Genomic DNA, 25,328 nt, shown 5'->3' on the forward strand with positions numbered 1-25,328 from the left:
TGAAGTCTGTGGGAGTCCAGAGCTTGTTTTTCTCATCTCTCTCCAAGCCCCCTGCCACTGATCCAGTTGCAGAGAAGAGAAAATAGAATTCAGAATTCTTAAATGTATAAAGTTATTCATTGTTTTAAATAGTTTATGAAAGGCATGTTGATGCCATTAATAACAATGAAATGTGAATTCAGGGTCTATGGAAGAAGTACGGGATTTGAAATTTTTAAATATCTCTAAATCTGCACATGACTGTAAATTAGAAGATACATGCAAACATTAAGAACCTGGGTTCAAATGAACAACTTACAACAAGGATTTAAGGCCTCAAAACATGAAAATATGTAATTGAGTTATTCCACTGATGTTACACGAATGTGCAGGTTACTTTGAGTCAGTTATTATTTTGGTTGTGGATGATCACCAATATCATAGTTCACTATCTGTAAAATGAGTTTAGGCTTAGATTACATCCAAGATTCTTCCCAGCTTGCTGATGTCATGATTGTGTATTAATAACCCCTATAACGAGGCTAGAAGTGTTTGGTTTATGCTTTAGGTTTGCAAAAGCTCATCAGAACTCTCCATGTAATAATTCACCATTCATCAGGAAAGTTCCCCACGGAGTGTGGTGGCTCATGCCTGTAATCCCAGCACTTTGGGAGGCCAAGGTGGGTGGATCATGAGGTCAAGAGATCGAAACCATCCTGGCCAACATGGTGAAACCCTGTCTCTATTAAAAATGCGAAAATTAGCTGGGCGTGGTGGCATGCGTCTGTAGTTCCAGCTACTCAGGAGGCTGAGGCAGAAGAATCGCTTGAACCCGGGAGGCGGAGGTTGCAGTGAGCCGAGATTGCGCCGCTGCACTCCAGCCTAGCAACAGAGTGAGACTCCGTCTCAAAAAAACAGTTCGCCATTCTTACGAATGAGGAGGTTGGTGGATGCTGGATGGCACAGAGAGAAGGCAGTAGAGAAAGATTATGAATTGAGTTGCAGGGCCAGGGGAAGCTTACTTCAGGATTCTGAAGACCAACTTTGTGACCCAGTTGTCCATACCTCCTGAAGGTGGGCCAAGGAATAGGGGGGAGAGGAGGATGGGGATGTTGTGGATCATCGTTGCCTGGGGAGGCAGTATCTGCCATATCCATGACTTTGGCCCAGTGAAGGTAATTTTTCAGAACAGAAACAAAGTCCTGTTTTTTGTCTCCCAGAAGACAGGACTGCAAAGCACTGGATGGTTTGTTGAAGGCTTCATAGATACTAACAATCACTTGTACTTACAGGACCAACTCTTTGTCACATTTTAAGTTTGTTTGGAAAATCAGTTGAGTACAGTTTAGTTTTGGTAATTTGGTTGGATTTTTAAAATTTGGCTAATCAAATGTTTATCACACTTTGGAGTGAACATAAAATAGTGACAGTAAACTTTTTCATTCGATGGATACTTATGATTAAATTGATTCTGAAAATTTCCCAGAATTACAAATATGTAAGATTATACCTAGTTTGTTAAAAATGAAGTAGAAATATGAATTATGGCTAAGTTCCATAAACAGACTCAACATACTTGAATGAATAAAAGAGCAGTTTCCTGGTTCTGTTGTTTAATTGTATACTTTTATTTGACTCTCAAAACATGAAAAAAATCACATTTTTAAATAACCCTCATCAAGCTTTGATTCAAAATTTTAACTCATATATTTTATGATTGAGAATAAGCTAGTTTTTAACTTAAACTTTCCATTTGTATCTCTTACATTATAAATGCTAAAAAAATTAATTAAGTTACCATACTTTTTGCATGTCTAGATTGTCAAACTGAACACAACTTTATTTCTGTTTACTAGAATGTTCTTAATTTTGTAGCATCTTGTTATCTATCATTCATTTATAATCTCCCCTTTTATTATTCTGACATTTGTCAAGTGTTTAACATGTTTGAGGCCCTTAATCTTGGTCACCTTTAAATACTTAGAGATTAGTCATCATTAGAGCATTCTCCCTCTGCCTTGGAATTTTTTTCTTCAATAAAAGCAGGAATGTCATCCTGGCCAACATGGTGAAACCCTGTCTCTACTAAAAATACGACAAAAATTAGCTGGCCATGGTGGCGTGCACCTGTAGTCCCAGCTACTCGGGAGGCTGAGGCAGGAGAATTGCTTGAACCTGGGAGGCAGAGGTGGCAGTGAGCTGAGATTGTGCCACTGCACTCCAGCCTAGCGACAGAGTGAGACTCCATCTCAAAAAAATAAAAAACAGGAATGTTGCCAAAGGAGGTTGTAGTGGACATTACTCCTTGGATATTATTCCTAAAGGAAGCATCGTGGAATCATAGGATTCTTAATTTACCAAGAATCATCCCAAAGCCATTTTTAAACAAAACTTTTTGCTCACTGAGAACCCTGGGAGTTACAACTAGTAGATTATAATAGAATTAATGCAACAACCATAGAATACATATTTTAGTGTCAGTGGTTGTTAAGAGGGGAAACTGTGACTCCATGAGCTCTTCCTGGATGGATCGTACATCTCTATCTCCATTTGGCCCCAGGTTTCTCCCTGGGACTTTTTTTTTTTTTTGAGGCTGAATCTCGCCCATTTGCACAGGCCAGAGTGCAGTGGCGGGATCTCGGCTCACTGCAACCTCTGCCTCCTGGGTTCAAGCAATTCTGCCTGAGCCTACCTCCCAAGTAGCTGGGATTACAGGCAAGCACCACCACCCCCACCTAATTTTTGTATTTTTAGTAGAGACAGGGTTTTGCCATGGTGGTCAGGCTGGTCTCAAACTCCTGACCTCAGGTAATCCGCCCGCCTCGGCCTCCCAAGGTGCTGGGATTACAGGCGTGATCCACTGCACCCAGCCTCCCCCTATGATCTTGAAGTGACTGCATCTCTTTTTATGATCAGGATGCCATAAAATTGAACATGCACATGTGTATACACAACACATGGGTACACACAGTTGACAAAGATCAAAAGATGAAGAATTCACAGTATTTTTTGTTCCTGGCCTCATCAAACACTGCCACAGTAATCATTTCAGATTCTGGTCCTTTCCTGGTGTTCTAAACCACATTTACATATGGCAGTGCAGGTAATTTATTTTCATATCCGTCTGTTTGTCATTGCATCGGTACCTTGGAAAGGTTAGTGTTTTCCATTTATTTGATTGTTACTACTGTTAATCATTACAAAATCTTATTATTGCTGCTCATATATAGATCAGGACAAGCAAATTTGATTTCTAGCTTTCTAATGTGGTAAAAAAAAATTCATAGAGGAAACTTCTTATGCAAATTTAAGTAACTGACAGAGAATATATATGGACACAAACTCTTGCTATTATAATCATATTGTGACCTCAGCCACCCTTTGTATAGCCCAAGTAATGACTGTTTGATATTTATTATAAAGCATATTAAATTCCTTGATTAACTGAACCTTTCATTCCTCTTTTTTGTTTCATGTAGCAGTGAAAATAGATTGTTCTATTATCATCCTTGCCAGGACATTTATAAAATGTATAAAATTATTCATAAATGTATTTTAAACTGAAGATAATGTATTATTGGGTGTACTGAGCAGAAAACATTTCTTTTCACATTTGAATGGCAGGCACATGATTATACATTCACTTCCTACTGAATATTAATCATCAATTCCATATGGCTGGTGGATAAAGCTCTGAGAGGCAGCCAGGAGATGCAAATTCTTGCCCTCATCATGGACTTTTTATGTGATTTTGTTTAATGTTTAAAATCAACTGAGTGACCTTTGAATTTAAAAAAAAAAAATCATTCTTTCCAAGAAGTCCAGGGGCAGTATGGGCTCAGGATTGGGTTATTATAACTTCTATTGCTCTCTTGGCGTGCCTGCTTCCTCTGTTCAACTTAAAACACTGTTTTAATTCAAGCTCTAACCTTGTTTGGCTTCTGTTCTCACATTTCTTGCATGTTTTCTGAGGGCAGTCTCATTCACACTTGCAGTTTCAGATCTGTTCCTAGAGCTTCAGAGCCCCGTCCAGGCCATCTCCACCAGGGTGCACCCCGCTGCCCAGCCTAGTCTCCTTGCTCGTTGTTAACCCCAGTCTGCCCGTCCTGGGGCCACCCCAGTCTGATGTGCCGCAAACTCTTCAGCACTCAGCAAGGGACTCAGCATAGAGTAGGCACTTGGGATGGTTTCGGTGATTTAGTTCACAGTTGAACTTGTTATTTCCTCCCCCACACCACAAATTGCATCCCTTCTGTGTGCTCTCTGTGAATGGCATCCCCAGTTCACCCACTCTCCCTGACTTCCCCTCTTTCCTCTACCACTCTGCTTCGTCTTTTTGCTCCATGTTCTTTAAATTCTGCCTTCCATGTTTCCTGAGGCAGTTCCCTGCCCTCCCCACCACACATCACTGCCTTGGTTCTAGGCTCTTGTGTCTCACCTGGACTGTGGCCATCTCTCTTAGTTTGTGTTTCAGCCTTCCAATCTCGTCTCCTCAAATCTGTCTTCCTTCATACTGTTGCCAAATTTATCTGTTCAAAGCATATATCTGAACATGCCACCCTCCTAAACTTACAAGTCTTCAATGAAGAAAACTGCAAACTTTGTGAAGATTATAAAAAGACTGAAATGAATGCCAGGAGTTTTATATGCTCTCTATATGGGAAAACAATATAGTAATGGGTTCGGTTTTTTTTCCAGGTTTATTTTTAGGTTTATCACAATGCTTATCAAACTCCCAAAGGGATTTTTCTGAGAAAATTGGAAAAAGTAATTCACTTATAAGTTAAACACATGAGAATAAAGAAAAAAAATGAAGTATTTGAAGAAAACTTGGTTTGGAATCTCTCAGCTCTGCTATTAAATACATATTAATCAGTCATGTGTTGGACACCTTTCCCCCAACTTTGTCCTCCTTAAAATGGATTACAATGAATAATTGTGAATTACTAAGAATTATTTTGAGGATAATGCATGTAATGTATTCAGTATAGTGCCTGCTACTAGTAAATACTTAATTTTAGCAAAATTGAAGTAAAATACAAACCACAGTTACATACACATGCATACATATTAACATAACACATAAGGATGAGAGAATAGTAATAATGTTGCCTCTATATGATGGAGTCGTGAGTTTGTCGTCTTCTTGCCTTTTCTCCATTTTTTACAATAATCACGTTACTTTTCTAAGTAGAAAAGGGAGAAAAAATCTTTCAGTGGTTTCCACCTCTGGGGGATATGTCCAAGCTCCCTACCTCATTTGGTGCCTTCTATCCTCATACTCCTCTTTACTTCTGTCTCCTCACCTCTTACACATGCTTTCTGCCTCCCTATTTAGTCACCACGAATCCTGAATTACTGCCTTCCCTGTACACTGTGATTCTGCTGCATGCTTTGCTGTCCCCCTGCCAATAATGTCCCCCACACACACACACCAATTTTGTCTAGTTTATTGCCACTCCTCCCCTAAGATTTTGCTTAAAAATCACTCATCAGGTTTGAGCATTAGGACACTTGTATTAAAATTAACTGATTGTGTGTTTGTTTCCCCCAAAGGAATGTTTTCCTCCAGAATAGAGACTTTATACTATGAGCTGGAAATAAAAGATGATTAAGTTACAGTCCATGCCCTCAGGTTGCTGACAGTCTGATAGAGAAAGTGATGTGACTACAGGAAAGTAATAAATATTGTAGGATCTCTGATTCAAGTATCTTCAGAAAATGGTGGGACAGGAAGAGGGGAGTAATTTGCCCTTCTTGGGGAAGGGGTGGATTAGGGTGACGGGTTCATAAAGTTTCCATTATTTTCATTTAAGAGGTGATGCTTAAACTACTGAATAGATGTTTCTTGGGCAGAGAACATGGGGACAAGTGTTCCAGGCAGAAGCTTTACATGGAACAAAGGCAGGATGTTGGAGGACAGTCCAGCATTCAGAATGGTGAGGCATTAAGTTTGAGGTGATGTCCCCATGGTGCTTGGCACATAGTACAAGCTCAAGGATTTTGGACTAAACAGTATGCTTTTTCCTGGTTTCTGTGTATAGGGTTTAGGGGTTTCTGTATCCCTAGAAGTTGTATGTAATATTTTGCATTTATGTGCTTTTGAAAATTTTTCAGGGGAGCGAGTCATTGGATTTCACTAGATTCTCTCAGAGGATTTCCTGAACCACGATTTTAACAATACACCCTAGATATGGGTGAGGTGAGATGTAGAGGATAGAAACTGATGTGAAGACAAATATCTCCAGCTGCAATTGGCAGGGATGCCCCTGGGCATTCACAGGGCAGGTGCTCACCTGCTGGAGCCACGGAGGGCCTGGTTGCAATGGGTACTTCTGATAATGGCTCTGCACATGCTTTTCTAGCTCCTTTCAGCAAACAGGCTTATTCCTGCCTCTTTATTTGCTCCAACTAAGCCATTATAGTATTCCTTCTCTGATAGTCAAAGCAACTCTCCAGGGCAGGAAACATGATGGGGTTGAAAGACTGGAGAGAGAATGGAAACACCATATGTTCTATTCTGAAAATAAAGTAAGAGATAAATATGTGAGGAGAACAGGAAAGCATGTACAGCAACCAAAGCAATTCAGTGTCAATGGCATTAAATAGACTGCAATAAAAGGCTGCAACAGCACTAGCCTCCCACAGGCACTGTAGGTCAGCTCATTCATTCCTCCATGTCGAGTAAAGAGATGTGTGAATTATCCAACTCCTCGAATCCTGCCTAGGCAGATTCAGTGTCCTTCTTTGCCCTCTGTGCAGCTGTAATAACCTTGTATATACTTTTGTTCTAGAACATATTGCACTGTGGCAGAATTGTTGATATTCTTTTCTTCCATAAGGAAAAAATTGGCTGATTTTTGAATGCTGAGCACTTAGCGCTGGGCTCAGTACATGTTTACTGAAAGAAAAAGCTTGAGTTTTGTAGCCCAAAGGTAGTGAAGTCAGTTTGTACAGTTCAGCCTGCACAAAGGTAACCTTGAACAACTGAAGATTTCCATTATCTTTGCTTTGTCAGCTTCTTTCCTCCTTTGCCCAATGAGGCACTCAAGTAAGAGCTAATCAAGGAAGGAAGCAGGCAGATCTTTTGCAAAGATAGGGGCTGCTCTTTTGAAGGGAGGGATTTGGTGCAGTGTTGAATCTGATGCAATCTCAGACTCGATCAACTTGCTGAACAATGTTGTCAATTGCAAGGCAAAACGAAGGACAAAGGTTATGGGAGCAAATTGGAGGGCACTGTGGGTCACACGTGGATTTGTTTCAGGGGCACTGCACACCCTCATCAGTCAGAATGAAGTAACCTTCCAAAGCATAATAATTTGTTGTATTTTTCAGAGCTCTCTGGGATGCCTGAATTAGGTGCTAGTCTTATGCTATGACAAGTCCTGCTCAGAGGGATTCAGAGGCCATCCAGTTAACAGAATGTAGGGAGAGCTTGCAGAGAGGATTGAGAGAACCACTGATATGTTTAAAGGAATGAAAGATTTTATCATTTGTATTTAGTTTTTAGGTTTTTTTTATTTTTATTTATTTTATTTATTTATTTTTAAGAGACAAGGTTTCTTGCTCTGTCACCCGGACTGGAGTGCAGTGGCATCATCTTGGCTCACCACAGCCTCAAACTCTTGGGCTCAAGCAATCCTCTTGCTTCTGCTTCTTGAATAACTAGGACTGCAAGCATGTGCCACCGCAACTGGCTGTTTTCTTTTTTTTTGGTAGAGATATGGGGGTCTTGCTGTGTTGCCCAGGCTGGTCTTGAAATCCTGGCCTTAAGTGATCCCCCAGCCTTGGCCTCCCAAAATGTTATGATTATAGGCATGAGCCACCATGCCAGGTGTGAATGAAAGGTTTGAAGAAGAAACCTAAGGATGACATATCAGGATTCCAGGTATGTGAAGAACACAGAGAATGTTTTCCAGTTATTGAGGAACAAAGAATAGGAAAATTGGTTTGCATCTTATAAGGGCTTCTGAGGAGTGAAACTCAAAGGATTCAGAACATCTTCCCATTCTCCTATGATGTCAACTTTATTAGTTCTAAGTAGAGGGTCATTTTTAGCATTTCACTTGCTATCCTGGATTGGACACTTGATCTAAAGAGGGGAAAGGAAGGAAATTAATGTTATTGATTGGACAACTGCTGTTAGCACGCTCAGGGTTTCCTCCAGCTCTGATTTGCAAACATCATCTTGTTTACCCAAGAGGGAAGCGTTTTTATCCCCATTTATTTGTGGGACAACTGAGGCCAGGAACACTCACAGTGGTATGCATGGTAAGTGGCAGTCCTGGCTCTGTTACTTCAGTCCTGAGTTTGTGTAACTACAAAGGACTTGCTTCTAATTTATTTGTAAATATGTCAAGTTTAGTGTTTATTGAGGCCATTTGGATGTCTCAGTCTCTTTGAGGTGTTGCAGACTGGCTCATCACAGGTTCTGAAAGTCTTTCACCTCTGAGAACAACTGTGCATTTGATCCAGTTGGTCACTTGTATGTCTAAAACAACCATCAGTTGCTGCTTCTCAGCCTGAGCAAAGCATACTTATGGTGCATCACATCTGAAAGGCATACTTTCTGGCAGAGCAAAAGCTAAATAATACATTTCAATTTTAAAAGGTACAATTTTCACTTAAATGGCATGTTTTATGGACTATACAGTGAAGTCAAGCACAAATGATATGCAAGTATAATACATCAAGGATCATAGCAAGGTAAATGATTTTGATCCACGTTTAACCTGCTGATAAGGAAACCTTTCTATCCCTGCTGCTTGATGTCTTTTTCTGATTATACATATTATATGTGAGCCCTTGTAGAAATTTTGGGAAATACAGAAAACTACAAATAAAACAAAAATCACCCCAACACTACCCCTCAAAGATAAACCACCATGAATATTTTAGTATGCTGCTTTCCTGCCTTTTTAAAAAATGCAAATGTAGTTTTATATGGTTTAGACCTATGGTATCCTGCCTTTTCACTTAACTTGCCTCATAAGCACTCTCTATGTTTATCTCTTTTATTGGGATAAAGTATACATAACATAAAATTAACCATTTTAACCATTTTTAAGTGTACAATTCAGTGGCATTAAGTATATTCAGTGTTGTGCAATCACCACCACTATCCATTTCCAGAGCTTTTCTTTTTTTTTTTTTTTTTTTTTGAGACAGAGTTTCGCTCTTGTTGCCCAGGCTAGAGGGCAATGACGTGGTCTCTGGCTCACCGCAACCTCCGCCTCCTGGCTTCAAGCAATTCTCCTGCCTCAGCCTCCTGAGCAGCTGGGATTACAGGCATGTGCCACCATACCCAGCTAATTTTGTATTTTTAGTAGAGACGGGGTTTCTCCATGTTGGTCAGGGTGGTCTCGAACTCCCAACCTCAGGTGATCTGCCTGCCTCGGCCTCCCAAAGTGCTGGGATTACAGGCGTGAGACACTGCTCCCGGCTTTCCAGAGCTTTTCATCATCAGCACTCCCTATATTAAAGAAGGCTTCACAAACCACATTTAATGGCTGAATAACATTCCATCACATAAAATTTACTTAAAGGTGTTTTCCAGAAGACATTCAACAGATATTTAGTTTGTGCTTATTATAAACTACACTTTGTGACGAAAGTAGTGAACAAAACATGGCTTTTGTCCTTCAGGACCTGTTGGAGGAAATGACCAATTAGTAGGCAGGTTGAGTCCTATAGAGGGGCAAGCACATGGTCTATGGGATCATGTAGAAGGGGAACTTAACTTGAGGTATAATTTGCATAATCATTCCTTGATTGTTGCAGATCTAGCATGCATCAGATTTTTTTGCTGTTATAAATAATATTGAGAGAGATTTGTAGGTATAAATATTTGTCTATATTTCACATTATTTTGTGAAGTTCTTGAGAAGTGAAATTACTGGGGCACGCATTCTAACAGGGGCCAGTACAAGATGTTCTATTTTTTATTTTGAGAGACAGAATCTTGCTCTGTCACCCAGGCTGGAGTATAGTGGTGTGATCACTGAAACTTTGAATTCCTGGGCTCAAGTGATTCTCTCGCCTCAGCCTCCTGAATAGCTGGGACTACAACCATCATGCCTGGCCTGGCCTTTCTTTTTTTTTTTTTTCTGGAGAGATGGGATCTCATTTTGTTGCCTGGGTTGGTCTTAAACTCCTGGCCTCAAGCATTCTCCTCACTTTGGCCTTCTAAAATGCTGGGATCACAGTCGTGAGCCGCCCTGCCTGTCCTAAAATTTCCTTTTAGAACACTAGTAATTGTTACCTACTGTGCTATTCTCAAGGTTAGGAGCTGCACCAAGGATTTCCATTGCTTGTTTTACCTTAAACCTCTCCTAACTTTTTATAGATGTGTGTACAACTTGCCTCTGGCAGGATTACATGAAGAATGGAGCTGAGAAGTGAGTGTATCCAACTGGGAAGAGCCAAGGAGGGTCAGAGGCAAAGGGATTGTGGCTGAAGCTGAGGTTATGTGGCAGTTAACATGCACACCATCCAGGTGTTTCAGAGGCATTGGTTTGATGAATGCTTTAGAGCTGTGTTCACTGTGCGTGCTGACAGCTTGGCTCCCTTCTGTGAAATTTCATTCTTGTGAACTTCAAGTCACTGAAATAAAAGTAACCTATTTTTTCCCCTTTAAATGTATCTGTTCATCATCTAAACAAACTCCCAGTCTATTATCAGAGCTGGAGGAGACCTTTGGATATCATATCATCTTCCCTGTTCAAACTAAACCTAAAGATTCTAAGACTTAGAAAAGGAACATTTGGAAGGAAACCAGTTTGGTGGGTGTAATGAGGGGTTATAGCTCATATCTCTTGATTTAGCTGCTGGTCGCCCGATTACCTGCTGCATGTTGTCTTCAGGCTTTATTCTCTCCTTAAAGGAATTTTTTCTTCTTCCCACATCTTGATTCCTGATTTTGTGCTCTACTCTTTCCTTCTAAGATGTGTTATTCGAGTGTTGAATACATGTATGTCTTGGCTAATGCCTGTCAACCGGAAATTATGCTGATGAGTTTGCATTCCTCATCCTACTCTGTCTTTGGCCTACTGATTGGTTTGACAGCTGACTTGTTCTCTTCATCTTGGCCTCTTTGTTTCTTGGAAAGTTTCTGCTGACTGGTAAAAGTAATCAGGTGTCTTATTTAGTCCCTTTGGATAATTTTTTGGGGGGTTGGCTTTTATTAATTTTAAGAAGTAATACACCCACCATTGATAGAGTAAGTGTGGCAACCTGTCATGGACCAAAGAGTAAAGTTTTAAAATAGATGATTAATATTGAGAGTAGGAATAGCACAGACATCTGAAACATTAATTTTACCAATGGTTAGTTGGTGAAACCTGACTGTGTATACATACATATTTATGTAAATACAAAAAATTTTTGGTGGTACAGTAAATCTCCCTTCTAAGATCAAATTTACAAAAAAAGTTAGCATTGTTTTATATTAGACAAAGTGCTATTATCTTCAGTTGAACTTCATATCTGTATCATGACACTAAATATAAGACCTTGGATCCCTGATAATAAGAATTAGAGAAAGGAACGTACAAAACCAACACACCAAATTTGGTCTGAGGCTGTGAGCTCCAATATCAAGTGGTAATTGTGCAGTTGGAAAAATCCTGTAGCTTATATTCTCAACAATTTCTGATCATCAGAGTTTCAGAAACAATTCAGAGTTATCAGGTTCTTTCATTTATGAGTGAAAGGAGCAATTCCTCATTGACTGTAAGTCTTTTATGTTGGCAATTCCATTCTTAAATTAAGGCATTGGCATTTTCATTATGAAAATGGTTTTCCTGGATTTATAGCTGAGTCCATTAATTTTGTGTTTCAAAACTGATTGGCATTAATCTGTATAGTGACTTTTATATAAAAGCAAAGTAAAGTTGATTTTGTAGTCTCGATTTTAAAGATCATTTCAGACATCTGTTCCTCCCGTGTTGGATCTACTGTATTGAAATACGAAGTTATGGAGAACTAAGGAATAAATATAGCACACTCCATTTCCAAAAAGACAGATGGCCTTACCATTCTGTGTAAGGGACTTGAGGAGACCCTGAAATGACTTATATACCCTGGCTCCACACCTCACATTTGTTCTTGCTCACTTTCTTCTATATCTTACAGTGTGGAATAATAATAATAAATGATAGCAATTATGTCTTGAGTGCTTACTGTCAGACCTCGTGTTATGTACCTTACCATCCTTATTCCATTTAATATTCACAGCAGCCCTATGAACAGAGGTAGTATGATGCCCACTTTACAGATTAGGAAGCTGAGACTTTACCCAGCTGATCATCCAGTTAACTTTCCCGATTCTTGTCATTTCTCTACCGCCTCCAGTCCATTCTGCACATCACTGCTGGCCCCATCATGTGCTTTTTTCCTACAGAAACACCTTCATAGACTCCACACTGTATAGGGATAAAGCGCAAACCTCAGTGTACCTACAGGTTGGCTCCAACTTTTTAAATCTTATGTCCTGCAACTTCCTTACAAAAATCCTGCAGTATAGACCTACCCTAACATGAGCATGCTGTGTGTTCACCTGTTTCCCTGCCCCAGCTGGCAGATGCCTACTATTTGCCAGGCACTGTTAGGATCTTAGGGACACAGTTCTTGCCTTCAGAACAATATACTCAAGGATAAGGCAGACCTGAACATAAATCACTTCTCCTTAACTTTTATTTCTAATCCCAGATTGGCTAAGACCCTATATCCTTGGTGAAACTTCCCCTGGCCATTCAAGGCAAAAGTGATTCCACCTTCCTCTGAATGTCTGTAGCCTGAACTGACTGCACCACATATTTATCTTTGGGTTGTGATCTTTTCAGGTGTCTGCATCTTAACCCACTTACAAATCTTTGCAAGTTAAAGACTATAGGTTTATAGGTTAAGCCTTTATAGCTTAAAGATTCTATAGGCAAAGTCTGTGGTTCTATGTCATTGATCTCTAAACTCCAGTTTTTAAAAAGATTAATAAATTTGTAAAAATCTACAAGATTTTATAAAGAAATTTTAGCCCTGGATTACCATACTTTTAAAAATATATTGCATTGTGGTCTGAGACCATATGTATTAAAGTATAAAAGATTAGGTTGGCACATAAATATGGCATATCATTTGTTTTTCCATACTTGTTTTAAACATTGGTGCCAGGTCTTTTTTTTAAAAAATTGAATTAATATTACTGTGGCACTTTCCCTTTTCTTAGTTATCAGCCTTTTGACTATAAGCCAAGCTTTTAAAAGTCACTAATAAAATATGTGAGGCTTAGCCTGGTAATAGAGTGAGACCTCATCTCTACAAAAACGTTAAAAAATTAGCTGAGCATGGTAGCATGCACTTGTAGTTCGAGCTACTTGAAAGGCTGAGGCAGGAGGATTGCTTGAGCCCAGGAAGTGGAGGTTGCTGTGAGCCAAGATTGTGCCACTGCACTCCACCCTGTGTGACAGAGCAAGACCCTGTCTCAAAAAACAAGTGTGTGTGTGTGTATAATATGGCTCTAGTTCTTTGAGTTATGGGGTTTGTTAAAAATGACGAAGTGGGAAACCCATTCAAGTCCCAGCTTGAGCCACTTAACAGGGTGAACATGATTTAGTCAGAAACTCCTGTTTCTTCACAAAGCAGATGAGGCCATCAGCATCACGGTGGACATAGTGGGCTTTTCACCTGTTGAAGACTCTTGTGGGTGACAGCATCCATGTTGTGCTATTTGAATTGAATCATCCATCTATTTGTCTGTTATATTAGTTTGCTGGGGCTGCCATGACAGAATACTTTAGCCTGGGTTGTTAAACAACAGACACTTATTTTCTCACAGTTCTGGAGGCTAGGAAGTCCAAGGTCAAGGTGTCAATCCATTTGGTTTCTCCTGAGGCTTGCCAACGACCACCTTTTCTGTGTCCTCACATGGTCTTTCCTCTGCGTGCATGCACTCTGGTATCTTTCTGTGTCCAAATTTCTTCCTCTTTTAAGGACACCAGTCTGATTGGATTAGGGCACACTCTCACACTCTCACACTCTCATTTTCAACTTAATCACCTCTTTGAAGACCTTATCTTTTCCAAATCCAGTCACATTTTGAGGTACTTTGGGTTAGGGCTTCAACATCTGATTTTTGGGGAGTTACGATTCCATAACATCTGTTTAAAATAGCACTAGCCAGGCATGGTGGCTCACGCCTATAATCCCAGCACTTTGGGAGGCCGAGGTGGGCGGATCACTTCAGGGTCAGAAGTTTGAGACCAGCCTGGCCAATGTGGTGAAACCCCTTCTCTACTAAAAATATAAAAATTAGCCAGGTGTGGTGGCGGGCACCTGTAATCCCAGCTACTCAGGAGGCTGAGGCAGGAGAATCGCTTGAACCAGGGAGGTGGAGGTTACAGTGAGCCGAGATCATGCCACTGCGCTCCAGTCTGGGCAACAGAGCAAGACTCCCATCTCAAAAAAATAGCACTTACTTGTAAATTATGTATGAAGGGGCTAGCATAAAGAAGAAACCAGAAATAGCCCTCCACTTATTTAGTGCCTGTTATTAAAAGGGGAAGGGTACAGGTATATGAAAAGATAAGTCAAAACTGTATTGAAGGGTATAAAAGAAAAATAACACTCTCTCCCAACCCTCTCCTATTTTAGGAAACTTCTTTGAAAACATTTACACAAATGTTTAAAAAGGCCGGGTGCATTTTTTAATGTATTAATGTGTCATAGAGAGTACAGATATCTCTATATCTGCACACAGATTAGGCTTTTAAATAACTACATAGTATTCCATTGTGTATGTACTATAATTTGCCTAATCACCTATTAACAGGCATGTAGATTGTTTCCAGTTCCCCCACCACTCCATTACAAACAGTAGTGCTGGATTCCTTTTAAAAACCCAGGTCTGGGCACAGTGGCTCATGTCTGTAATCCCAGCACTTTGGGAGGCCGAGGCAGGCAGATCACTTGAGGTTAGGAGTCCAAGACCAGCCTGGCCAACGTGGTGAAACCCCGTCTCTACAAAAATACAAAAATTAGCCAGGTGTGGTGGTACATGCCTGTAATCCCAGCTACTCGAGAGCCTGAGGCAGGATAATTGCTTGGACCTGGTAGGTGGAGGTTGCAGTGAGCTGAAATTGCACCACTGCACTCCAGTCTGGGTGACAGAGTGAGACCCTGTCTCAAAAATTAAATAAATAAATAAAACAAATACATACATACTTAACCAGGACGAAAAAAATAATGAAGAGCCACCTAAGAAGAATAACTGACCTCTGATCTTGGTGAAAACCATCTTTCTTTTTCACTTTCCTGTTTATTGGTCTTTACAAGAGTTGTTAAAGGCATTTCATTCTTTCCTGTCCTCCAGTACCTGACCACATGCCAATACCTCTTTTTCCTGCATAATAGGAAGGGAAAGGGCTTTCCTTGGCAGCATTAGGTCATAGTCCTCCCCAGGAAGAAAGGTCTGTCTGAATCATTAACGGGTGTAGACTATCTTTAGTTAAGGAAAACAATTTTTCTTGTAAGAATTGCTATTTCCGTGCTCAGGGCAGCACATGCATCCTTTCTGGCTGCTTCCACCCATTGGCAAGGGGCCAGCTCTCTAATGGAATGTGAGCAGTCTTACTGCTAATCAAGATTTGTGGTGGAGACCAGGACGCCTGGCCGCTCATTGGATTTGCAGACCCTCCAAGCTAACAGCGGCAGCCCTGAGATTAAGTGCAATGCAGAGGCTCTGGTGCTGTTCCCAGGCCCTCCCTTCTTCTCTGGGGCCAGCTTCTTAGCCACAGGTATCACTGGCATTAATTTATAAGCTGTGCCGTAGTGCAGATGTTCTTTTCTGAAGAATTACTTTCATTTCTGACTCATTTCAGGAAATGAGACAGTCTATCAGAGGTATTCTTCATTTCCAGACCCCTGGAGAGTTCATTTTCACCTGGGATTTCTAACCGCATGTGGGCAGTGCTTTATTTACCCAGATGTGAGAAATAACAGTAATGAATAGTCTTCTTCTAAGGCAGCCCTTACTTCCCTGCAGAATCCAGTGTGAAGGCCCAGAGGTAGCTTATGCCCTTATTAGTGTAAATATTTCTGAGGCTTTGGTTTTGTGATGCTTGTGGACATGCTGTGTGTATGGGCTTTGGTGCAGGAAAAACATAATTTACCAACAGATTTAAAAGGTAGTCTGGAGTGTTTCTAATTACCGTTTGTTTAGTTCACCGTTGCCTAATAAGTGGATTTAAGTAACCTCGGGGGTAGGGAATGTAATGTTCATATTACAGTCAACCATGCAAATCAATTTCTAACTAAGTATTGTGGAGAACACACCATGGAGCCATTTTATAGGAGTATTCCATTGAATCTTAAATTTAGAACTGAGAGCATTTTGGATTGGGCATTTCCCACCAGTCATGCATCAGCATGAATGATGTACACATCCATGTGTGGTACAGTCCTGTTTAAGATCCTTCGGTGGCCTTTGGCATTTCGTTTTTTTTTTAATTCAATGTAGTTTTCTTTTTAATTTTCCCATCCTTCATTGACCATAATAGGGAACTGAAGTATTAAGAGGGCCTAGAACAGTGGTTGTCAACCTTGGTTGTAGCTTGGCATCATTCTGGGAACTTTGAAATTACTGATGCCTGAGGCCACCTCCATAGATCTGGTTTAATTATCTGGAATGCAGCCTCCACTGGGATTTCTAAAAGCTCCCAGAAGATGTTATTGTGCACCAGGGGTAGTGAACCACAGACCTGAGATGTCAGGGCCTTGAGAGCTCATCTCATCCAGTGGTTCTCAGCCCTGGCTGCAGATTAGCATCATCTGGAGAGCTCGTGAAAGAAACACTGATGCCCCACCACCTGAAACAACCTTTCAGAGGAAGGAGCCATTCTTTTTAGAAGGTGCTCAGGTGATTTTGATGCACAGCAAGAGTTAAGGTTAACTGACATCCTAGCCATCCGATGTTATAGATAAGGAAAATGAGAGCAAAAATGGTCAAATGGCTTGTACGAGGTCAGGTCCTTGTTGTTACAGAGGCAGGTCTGATGCCGCCTCCTGCTCTGTCTGCAGCCTAACACCATCCCTTATATTGGCCTATTGTATTTATTGATGCCTCCTCATCCTTCAGGTGATGTTCCCGCCTCCAGGAGGCCTTTTCTGACTCCTCATACTCACCTCCCATCCAGCCTGGGTAAGATCCCCTTCCATTGTATTTGAACAGCATCTTTCCTTCCTTTTCCCCTCCGACTGTCAGTTCTGGAAGAACAGGCCTGTCTTTCCTGTTATTTCTGTAACAGTAGTGGGGTTTCAGATAATATTTGTTGAATTGAAGTTCTGTAACTTTTTATTCCTCAGTCCACATGGATTGCTGAAAATAATCCATTCCTATATGCATGCTTCAGAAAAGAACTTCAGAAAGCAAAAGTTATTTTTTTTCAGACAGTCTCACTCCGTCACCCATGCTGGAGTGCAGTGATGCAATCTCAGCTCACTGCAACCTCTGCTTCCCAAGTAGCTGAAATTACAGGTGCATGCCACCACACCCAGCTAATTTTTGTATTTTTAGTAGAGACAGGGTTTTGCTATGTTGACCTGGCTGGTCTTGAACTCCTGACCTCAAGTGATCCACCCGCCTCGGCCTCCCAAAGTGTGGGGATTACAGGTGTGGGCCACCATGCCCGGCTGCAAAAGTTATTTCTTACCTGTCTATGGCTCACTGTACTGTGGGCCAGGATCTTAAAAGCAAGAAGGACTTCCCACCCTGCCTTCCAGGAGAGAGAGTTTTAGCAAAAAATGTTTGGCAAGGATATTTTGATGACAAAATAATGAAAAGAAGATTTCAGTGACCTTACATGTTACTCAAGCTATGTGCAACATCCAGGGACCTTCGAATAACATACAAACATGTATGGCATAACAAAAGGGAGTATTGTGGCATTACCTAACAACAAAAAGTTGTCTGAAGTAAATGATGCTATTTTATAAATATACATTTTAAGGACTGAATTATTACTTGGTGCAAAAGTAAATGATGCTATTTTATAAAAATACATTTTAAGGACTGATTATTTGGTGCAAAAGTAAAAGTAATTGTCATTACTTTTAATAGCAAAAAGTACAATTACTTTTGCACCAATCTATAATATTTTAAAGCAGCCACATTCTGTTAGTATAGCTGAATTAAATCCTTTGGCTTCTTTGGATTAATATGTTTTGTCTTTTCAAATGATTTTTAAAAACTCTGTCTTCTGTCATTGCAGTGTACTTAGGATCATCCTTGGCCAATGTTCTATTTTTACCGGAAAAATATTTTCAGAGTTGCACTATTTACATTTACCTTTGTAGCTGTACCAGAGACTTTTCTCTAAAAGGAAGATCACAGCTAGTATCTGCTTAGCCTACAAGTGGCCAGGAAGCTCACTGTTGAGATGCTGGAAAGTAATAATTTTCTTGGGTGGAAAATACATAGTTAAAATTTTTTGGAACTAAAACTGCAAACTAGGCCTCGTTGTAGAGTAGACCCTAAGATGTTAAGATGGTGCAAACAGGACAGAATAATAATTGAAATGTGAAGAACCTCTTTGAAATCCTAAGTCTTCATACTTTCGTGCATTATTTTTAAGAGCCTTCATATTGGAGGTCAAATGGTAATGTGGCAGTGTGGAAGTAAAGTCACCATATATCACGGAAAATCTTCCTAAAACAAATATTCCTGAAACTTTCAAGACAAAGCAAATCAATTTAGTTGGAGGTAAATATAAAACATTTTTATATTAAATAACTTTTATTGTTTGAAGATGCAAATTTTTCTGAAGATAAAACATGAAGATTTGAAGAACCACCTTTTTGGGTTTTTTTTTTCTTTTCTTTTTTTTGCTGCTATGTAGGTGAAAAATTTAACAAAAACTACTAATGAGTAACCAACTTCTAACACACTAACTTCAGAGGCTCAGCAGTGCATTCTGGAAGTGAAGAGAAGGGGCAGGAGAGAAAAAAGGGTTTTTTAAATATGTAAGACTCCATTTTCAGTGTTTTCATCTATGTCCTGTCATCAAACTTTTATAACTACCCTGCAAATTAGGATTTATTCTGACCAGATTTTTACATTTACCTGTTCACTAGGAGAGCAGCCAAAATTTAAATCCAAGTACGTCTGATGTCCTTGTGTTTTTACACTGAATATGGCCTCTCATGTCATAAGAGGAGAGAATTCTCCAGAAGAGACATTATTAACTGAGCGTTTACCATGCTGGTGGAAGAGCACTGGCTTTAGCTTCCCTTAGAGTTCTTAATAAACACCAATAAGTTGATGAGAAAAAGTGTTGGCAGTGGTATGGAAAAAAGGGAATCCTTGTAAACTGTTGGGAATATAAATTGCATAGCCATTATGGAAAACAGTATGAAGATTCTAAAAACAAAAAAAAATCAAAAATAGAACTACCATATGATCCTGCAGTCCCACTTCTGAGTATATACCCAAAGGGAATGATCTTAGTATCTTGAAGAGACAGTCACACTTTTGTGTTCATTGCAGCATTATTCACAATAGCCAAGATATGGAAACAACCTAAGTATCCACTGATGGATGAATGGATAAAGAAATTTTGGTGCATATATACAGCGGAATGTTATTCAGCCATAAAAAAGAAGGAAATCCTGCCATTTGTGACAACATAGATGAACCTGGGGGATGTTATGCTAAGTGAAATAAGCCAGACACAGAAAGACAAATACTGTTTGACCTCACTTACATGTGAAATCTAAAACAGTCATAAAACCAGAGAGTAGAACAGTGATTGCTGGGGGATTGGGGGAAATGAGAGATGTTGGTCAAAGGGTACAGAGTTTAAGTTAAAGATGACTAAGTTCTGGGGATCTAATGTACAGTATGAATGGTGATGGGGTGTGTTAATTTGATTGTGGTAATTGTTACACAGTGTATATCAAATCACATTGTACACCTTGAATATATTCAATCTTCGTCAATTAAATATTTTAAAATGGAAGACAGGATGGCCAATTTTGATCAAAAGTCATATAGTGTCAGATAGAATTTTGTGATCTGACTCCCAGAAACTACACATTTGATTTGGGGGAGGCAGCCAAGCAAAATAGTTGATAATTTGCTCTTTTCCTTTCATTCCTAGGTTTGAGAATCTTGGCTTTCCTACCTACTAGCTGTGTGATTTTGGGCAACTCACGTAACCTCTTTGTGCCTTAGTTTCCTCATCAGTAAAATGGGAATGATAAAACTTGATTGCTGTTGATTTTCCTCTCACATGCTGTGAGTTAAAAAAAAGTAGGAATTTGTAGAATGGTTCTGTTCTGCCCCAACAAATTGGGTTCTTTGCTGTGAGCGTTGGTCTGCTTCCTATTTACGCCTCCCCATTAGAGCCATTTCTATTTCACAGGCACAGGGATCTCTTCTTTTGCTTCCTGGGAGAATCCTGAAGGAGGCTTGCCATGGGGTGAGGCTTCCTTGGAAACAGAGGCATAGTGTTCTAAATGAACTGAGGGTTACTAAGTGGTCTGAATACACTTATGGGTAAGGAATGTTATCACAGAGGGTTGTTCATTCATCGTGAGTCACAGAGCCTCCCAGAACTTTCTCTTGGAGCTCATGCTTATCTCAGCAGCACAGGGCACAGCTGACCACTCCCTGCTTCCTGAAATTCTTTTTTTACTTGGCTTCATGATGCTGCTTTATCTTGATTCTGCTCACTGCTCACTTGTTCTTTCCCAATCTCTCCTGCTGGATCCTTCTCTTCTTCTGGCCCCTAAACTTTGGAGCACCCAGGGCTTAGTGTCCCGACCCTCTTCCCCATCTCCACTCCTTAGGTGATCTCATTCATTTGCAAGGCCCTGAATGCCATCTGTATGTGGATGACTTCCACATACTTATGTCCACTCCCTATCTCTTTCTTGCTTTACAGCTGTCTGCTTTACTTCTTCACTTAGTTGTTTAGTAGATGAGTTGAACTTAACATTTCCAAAACCAAATTCTTGATTTGTTTCGTGAGCTTATACTTCCTCCATTGTTTTAACCTCTGCAGTGATACCACCTAGTCACTCAGGCCCCAAAGCTGAAGTCATCCTTGATTCCTGCCTTTCTGTAACACCTCGTATTCTCAAATTCAAGCACCCATCATCCCCTGCACCCACACCTAAATCTGAGCCCAGGCCACTACTAAGTTTTGCAAGGACTCCTGTAGTCGCTTCCTGCCACCATTCATGCACCTCTTGGTCTGAGTTCACAGAACAGTCACAGTGATCCTTCTCTTTTACACCTTTATACCATCTGTAGTGGCTTCTCTACCAACAGTATAAAATTCAAACACTTGGCCATGTACTGTAAGGCCTCTGCTACCTCTCCATCCTTTCTCTTCCTGCTCTGCCTGTCTCTTAACTGTGCTCTGGCCACACCTGTCCCTTGACATGTCACCCCTTGCCTGGCCACTATCCTCATCATCCTCTCCACCCTCTCTCACCTCCCAACTCCTTTCTCATCTAGGATACTTGCTGCTGCACTTCATTCCGTTCTTACTTGAATGTCACCTACTCAGAGCTGTCATCCCTGACTTATCTATCTAAAATGTCACTGTTACTCTGTATCCTCTTAACCTGCTTTGTCTTCAAAACACTTATCTCCACCTGGAATTAGTATATGTATATTTGTTTGTTGTTTCTATCCCAGTAGATTGTAAGCTCTGTAAGGACATTGATCCTGGTGCTTGATAAGTTGTACGACTAAAGGAGTTAGTAAATTAATGCTCTGGAATCCCTGTGTTAAAAATACTGAAGAATCAAACACCTTTCTCTAGACCCTTAGATCCGTCTCCATCTCTTACCCTGTTTCTCTGTCTCCTTTTATTTATTTATTTATTTATTTTTATTTTTTGAGATGGAATCTTGCTCTGTTGCCCAGGCTAGAGTGCAGTGCCTGGCTCGGCTCACTGCAACCTCTGACTCCTGGGTTCAAGCAATTCCCTGCCTCAGCCTCCCAAGTAGCTGGCATTACAGGCCCCCGCCCCCACGCCTGGCTAATTTTTGTATTTTTAGTAGAGATGGGGTTTCACCACATTGGCCAGGCTGGTCTTGAACTCCTGACCTCGTGATCCACACGCCTCGACCTCCCAAAGTGCTGGGATTACAGGCATGAGCCACTATGCCCGGCCTCTCTGTCTCCTTTGAAAGCAAAATTTCTAAAATGTTGCCTACATGTACTACAGCTTCTTCATTACTCATTTATTTTTCAATCTGTTACAGTGTGGTGTCTTTTCCCATCACTCTTCTGAAATTGATTTTGGCAGAGTCATTCAAGATCTGTGTGTTGCTGCTTCCAATGGATACGTTTCTATCTTACTGGATCTCTGAGTGGCTTTAAGCAGTTTTCTATTGCCTTCTTGAAATTACCTTCTAACTTGGCCTTCCCCCTTCCCTACTGGCCATTTCTTGGTCCTTTACTGGCATTTCCTTCATTATTTGGCCTCCTGGGAATGTTGAGAATTCTTCATGCTATGGTTTAAGCCATACCTCTTCTGTCTACATGCTCATCTATTTCAGGGGCTTTAAATACCATTAATTTGCTGACTCTCCAAGGTATATATCTCCAACACTGAGCTCTTCTGAGTTCTAGATGCCGTACCCTCCTCCCTCCTTGACAGCACTCCTGGATGGATGTCTCATGTTCAGGGAAGAACTCTTGATTTGCTTCCATGTCCCATCTACCCCATCCTGCCTCTGCACTCTGTGTCTTCATCTCAGTAAATGGTACCACCATCCTTCCAACTTACAAAGTCAGAAACCTGTATAAATTCCTTGGTTTCTCTTCTATTGTCCTTCCTGTCCCCCCAGTACTTCTACCTTCAAGATGATTTTGAGTATCTTCTCTGTCTCCACTACTATCATCTTAGGCCAACTTTGTCACCTGGACTTCAACATTAGTCTACTGACTGGGTCTGTTGTTTCCACTCCTGCCACAGAAGTATGCTCTGTGATGCTGTGGTGCCATCCCATTGTTTACCTGTCAGTGTTTACCTCACTTGTTCCCCAGCCTCTCATGTCTTCACCGCCCTGCAGTCACACTGATCTTTGATCATATCTTTGAGCACACCAAGATACTTTCTGCTTCAGAACCATTGTCTTGTTTTTTCTTTTTCCTTGCATGCTCTTTTTTTTAAGCCCTGCATAGCCAGCTCCTCATACTTCACATCTCAAATATCACCCCTCAGGGAGGCTCCTCTGACCCACCCTACCCAAAATACTTCCATCTCTTAATCTCTGCTATATCAAGTTGTTTATTTCCTTCATATCTCCAAGCAGTCAGTTATTTTAAAAGTACTTGTATTTAGTTTTTATTGTGGAATATAAGCTTCCTAAAAAGGGACATTTTCTGTTTTATCTTCTGCATCTAGCATGTGCCTGGCATATAGTAGGTGCCAGAACAGTGATTCTTACGTTTATATGTGTTCATGCCATGAGCTCCCCGCCTTTTTTAAGTGGGGGTGAAAAATGAAAAGTTTTTATTTTAGTCAAAGTTTTACGTAATTAGTTAGAATGTTTACATAACTCGAAAATTAAATAATGTTGCAGGTTTTGTTATGAAAACCAGCTGCGTCTCCTTTTCTGTTCGCTGTTCCCAAGAGGCCAGGATTTTTAACTGTAGCTGATTCTTTTAGTAATTACCTCTATATCTCTGGTTAACATACTTAAATTATAATTTATCTATTTTTCAGTTTTAGGCATTATCTATTGATGCAGAAGTATTTAGCTCTTTTTCACCTACTCCAGCCTCCTTCCCTTCTCTCACAAACTTTCCCAACCCCATTCCCTCAATTGTAATTGTGTTATAATTTTGGTAAGATCAATACGCAGTGTTTACTTTATTATAACTATGTAATACTTTCCACAGATGAACTATATAATATACTTTGATTACTTTTCCTCTGGAGACTATACAGCAGATACTGATTTTATTAGTTTTTCATATAGTTATGAATAATTCAACCTCACACTTTTACCCAATTGTAAATCTCCTCTCAATGTAATCAGCCATGCATGCAATCCTGTCAAATTCATCCTTTGGGGGAGATTCCTCCCGCAGCCTTCTGATCTCCTCCACCCTGCCCAAGTTGATCTTTAGACCTTGGCCGAGTGAGAGATTCCTTTTCACCACCATTCTGAGGACTTGCATTGGAGCCCTACATTTATGTCTTATTTTTTGTTGGTTTACTATTTTATTTTGGTGGAGCATATTTCCCAGTGTCTTATGTAGAAAGGGTTAAAGGCAGGTAATTTTTTTTTTTAAACTTGTGGGTCTGACAATGCTTGTATTTTTCTCTGGCTTTCAGTTGACACCTTGACTAAGTATATAATTCAAAGGTGGAAATTATCTGCTCTCAGAATTTTGAAGCCTTCTACTTTCAAGAGTTGCTCTTGAAAAGTTCCTGCCATTCTGACTTATGATCCTTTGTATGAAAAACTTTTCCGCTCTGGAATTTTGTGGACTTTTTTCTTTGAACACAGTATTTAGAAATTCCATAATGATTAGTATGGTGGAAACTCAGGAGACCCTTTCACTATGGCAAGCCCCACCCAATTCATTGTTTTTAATTAAAAAAATTATTATATGTATTTTTTAGAGACAGGGTGTTGCTCTGTTGCCCAGGCTGGAGTAGGTGGCACAATCATAGCTCATTCCACCCTCAAACTCCTGGCTCAAGCTATCCTCGCCCCTCAAACCACCCTCCACCTTGTAGCTAAGACTATATGCATGTACCACACCTGGCTAATTTTTAAATTTTTTTGTAGAGACAGGGTCTCTCTGTGTTGCCCAGGCTGGTCTGGAACTCTAGGCCTTAAGTGATCCTCCCACCTTAGCCCCCAGAGTGCTGGGATTACAGGTGTGAGCCACCGTGCCCAACCCCCAACTCCATTTTTTAAAGGAAAAAAGTGTCCTTCAGTTTGTTTTCAGTCGTGGGAGAAAGGTGTTCTTTAATTCCTAATCCTTTTCAATTTGGGGAAATTTCTTTGACAGTTACTTGCCTTCCATTTTCTCTAATCCATTAATACATCTGTTATTTGGATATTGGCTATCCTGAATTGGTTCTCCAATTTTCCATTTTCCTATTTTTCACCTCTTTTTGCTTAACTTTATTGAACATTTCCTGAATTTTATCTTTCAAGCCTTCTGTTGAGTTTTCAATCATTTTAATTTCCAAAAGCTCTTTTTTAATTCTTTGACTATTTCTGTCTTTCTCCCTGTCTCCCTTTGGTAACATCTTTCCTTATTTCTTGGATGCACTTTTCTCAATCTCTGATGATGCAAGAGTTTTTTGTTGTTTGTTTTA

General features: G+C 40.2%; 1 protein-coding gene across 5 annotated transcripts in view; it reads left to right on the forward strand.

Annotated features, from left to right (window-relative positions):
- ANO6 (anoctamin 6) overlaps positions 1-25,328 on the forward strand; it is a 207,960-nt gene that overhangs the window by 36,777 nt on the left and 145,855 nt on the right. For 2 of the 5 annotated variants that reach the window (XM_054443037.2, XM_063672660.1), the window contains exon 2: positions 17,108-17,170. The exons of the other annotated variants lie outside the window; for them this stretch is intronic. In XM_054443037.2, the coding sequence (XP_054299012.1) occupies positions 17,108-17,170 (63 nt within the window). The remainder of the gene's footprint in view (positions 1-17,107; positions 17,171-25,328) is intronic. 5 annotated transcript variants of the gene reach the window in all.

This window comes from Pongo pygmaeus, chromosome 10 (genome assembly GCF_028885625.2).
Source record: "Pongo pygmaeus isolate AG05252 chromosome 10, NHGRI_mPonPyg2-v2.0_pri, whole genome shotgun sequence".
Taxonomy (NCBI): Eukaryota; Metazoa; Chordata; class Mammalia; order Primates; family Hominidae; genus Pongo; species Pongo pygmaeus.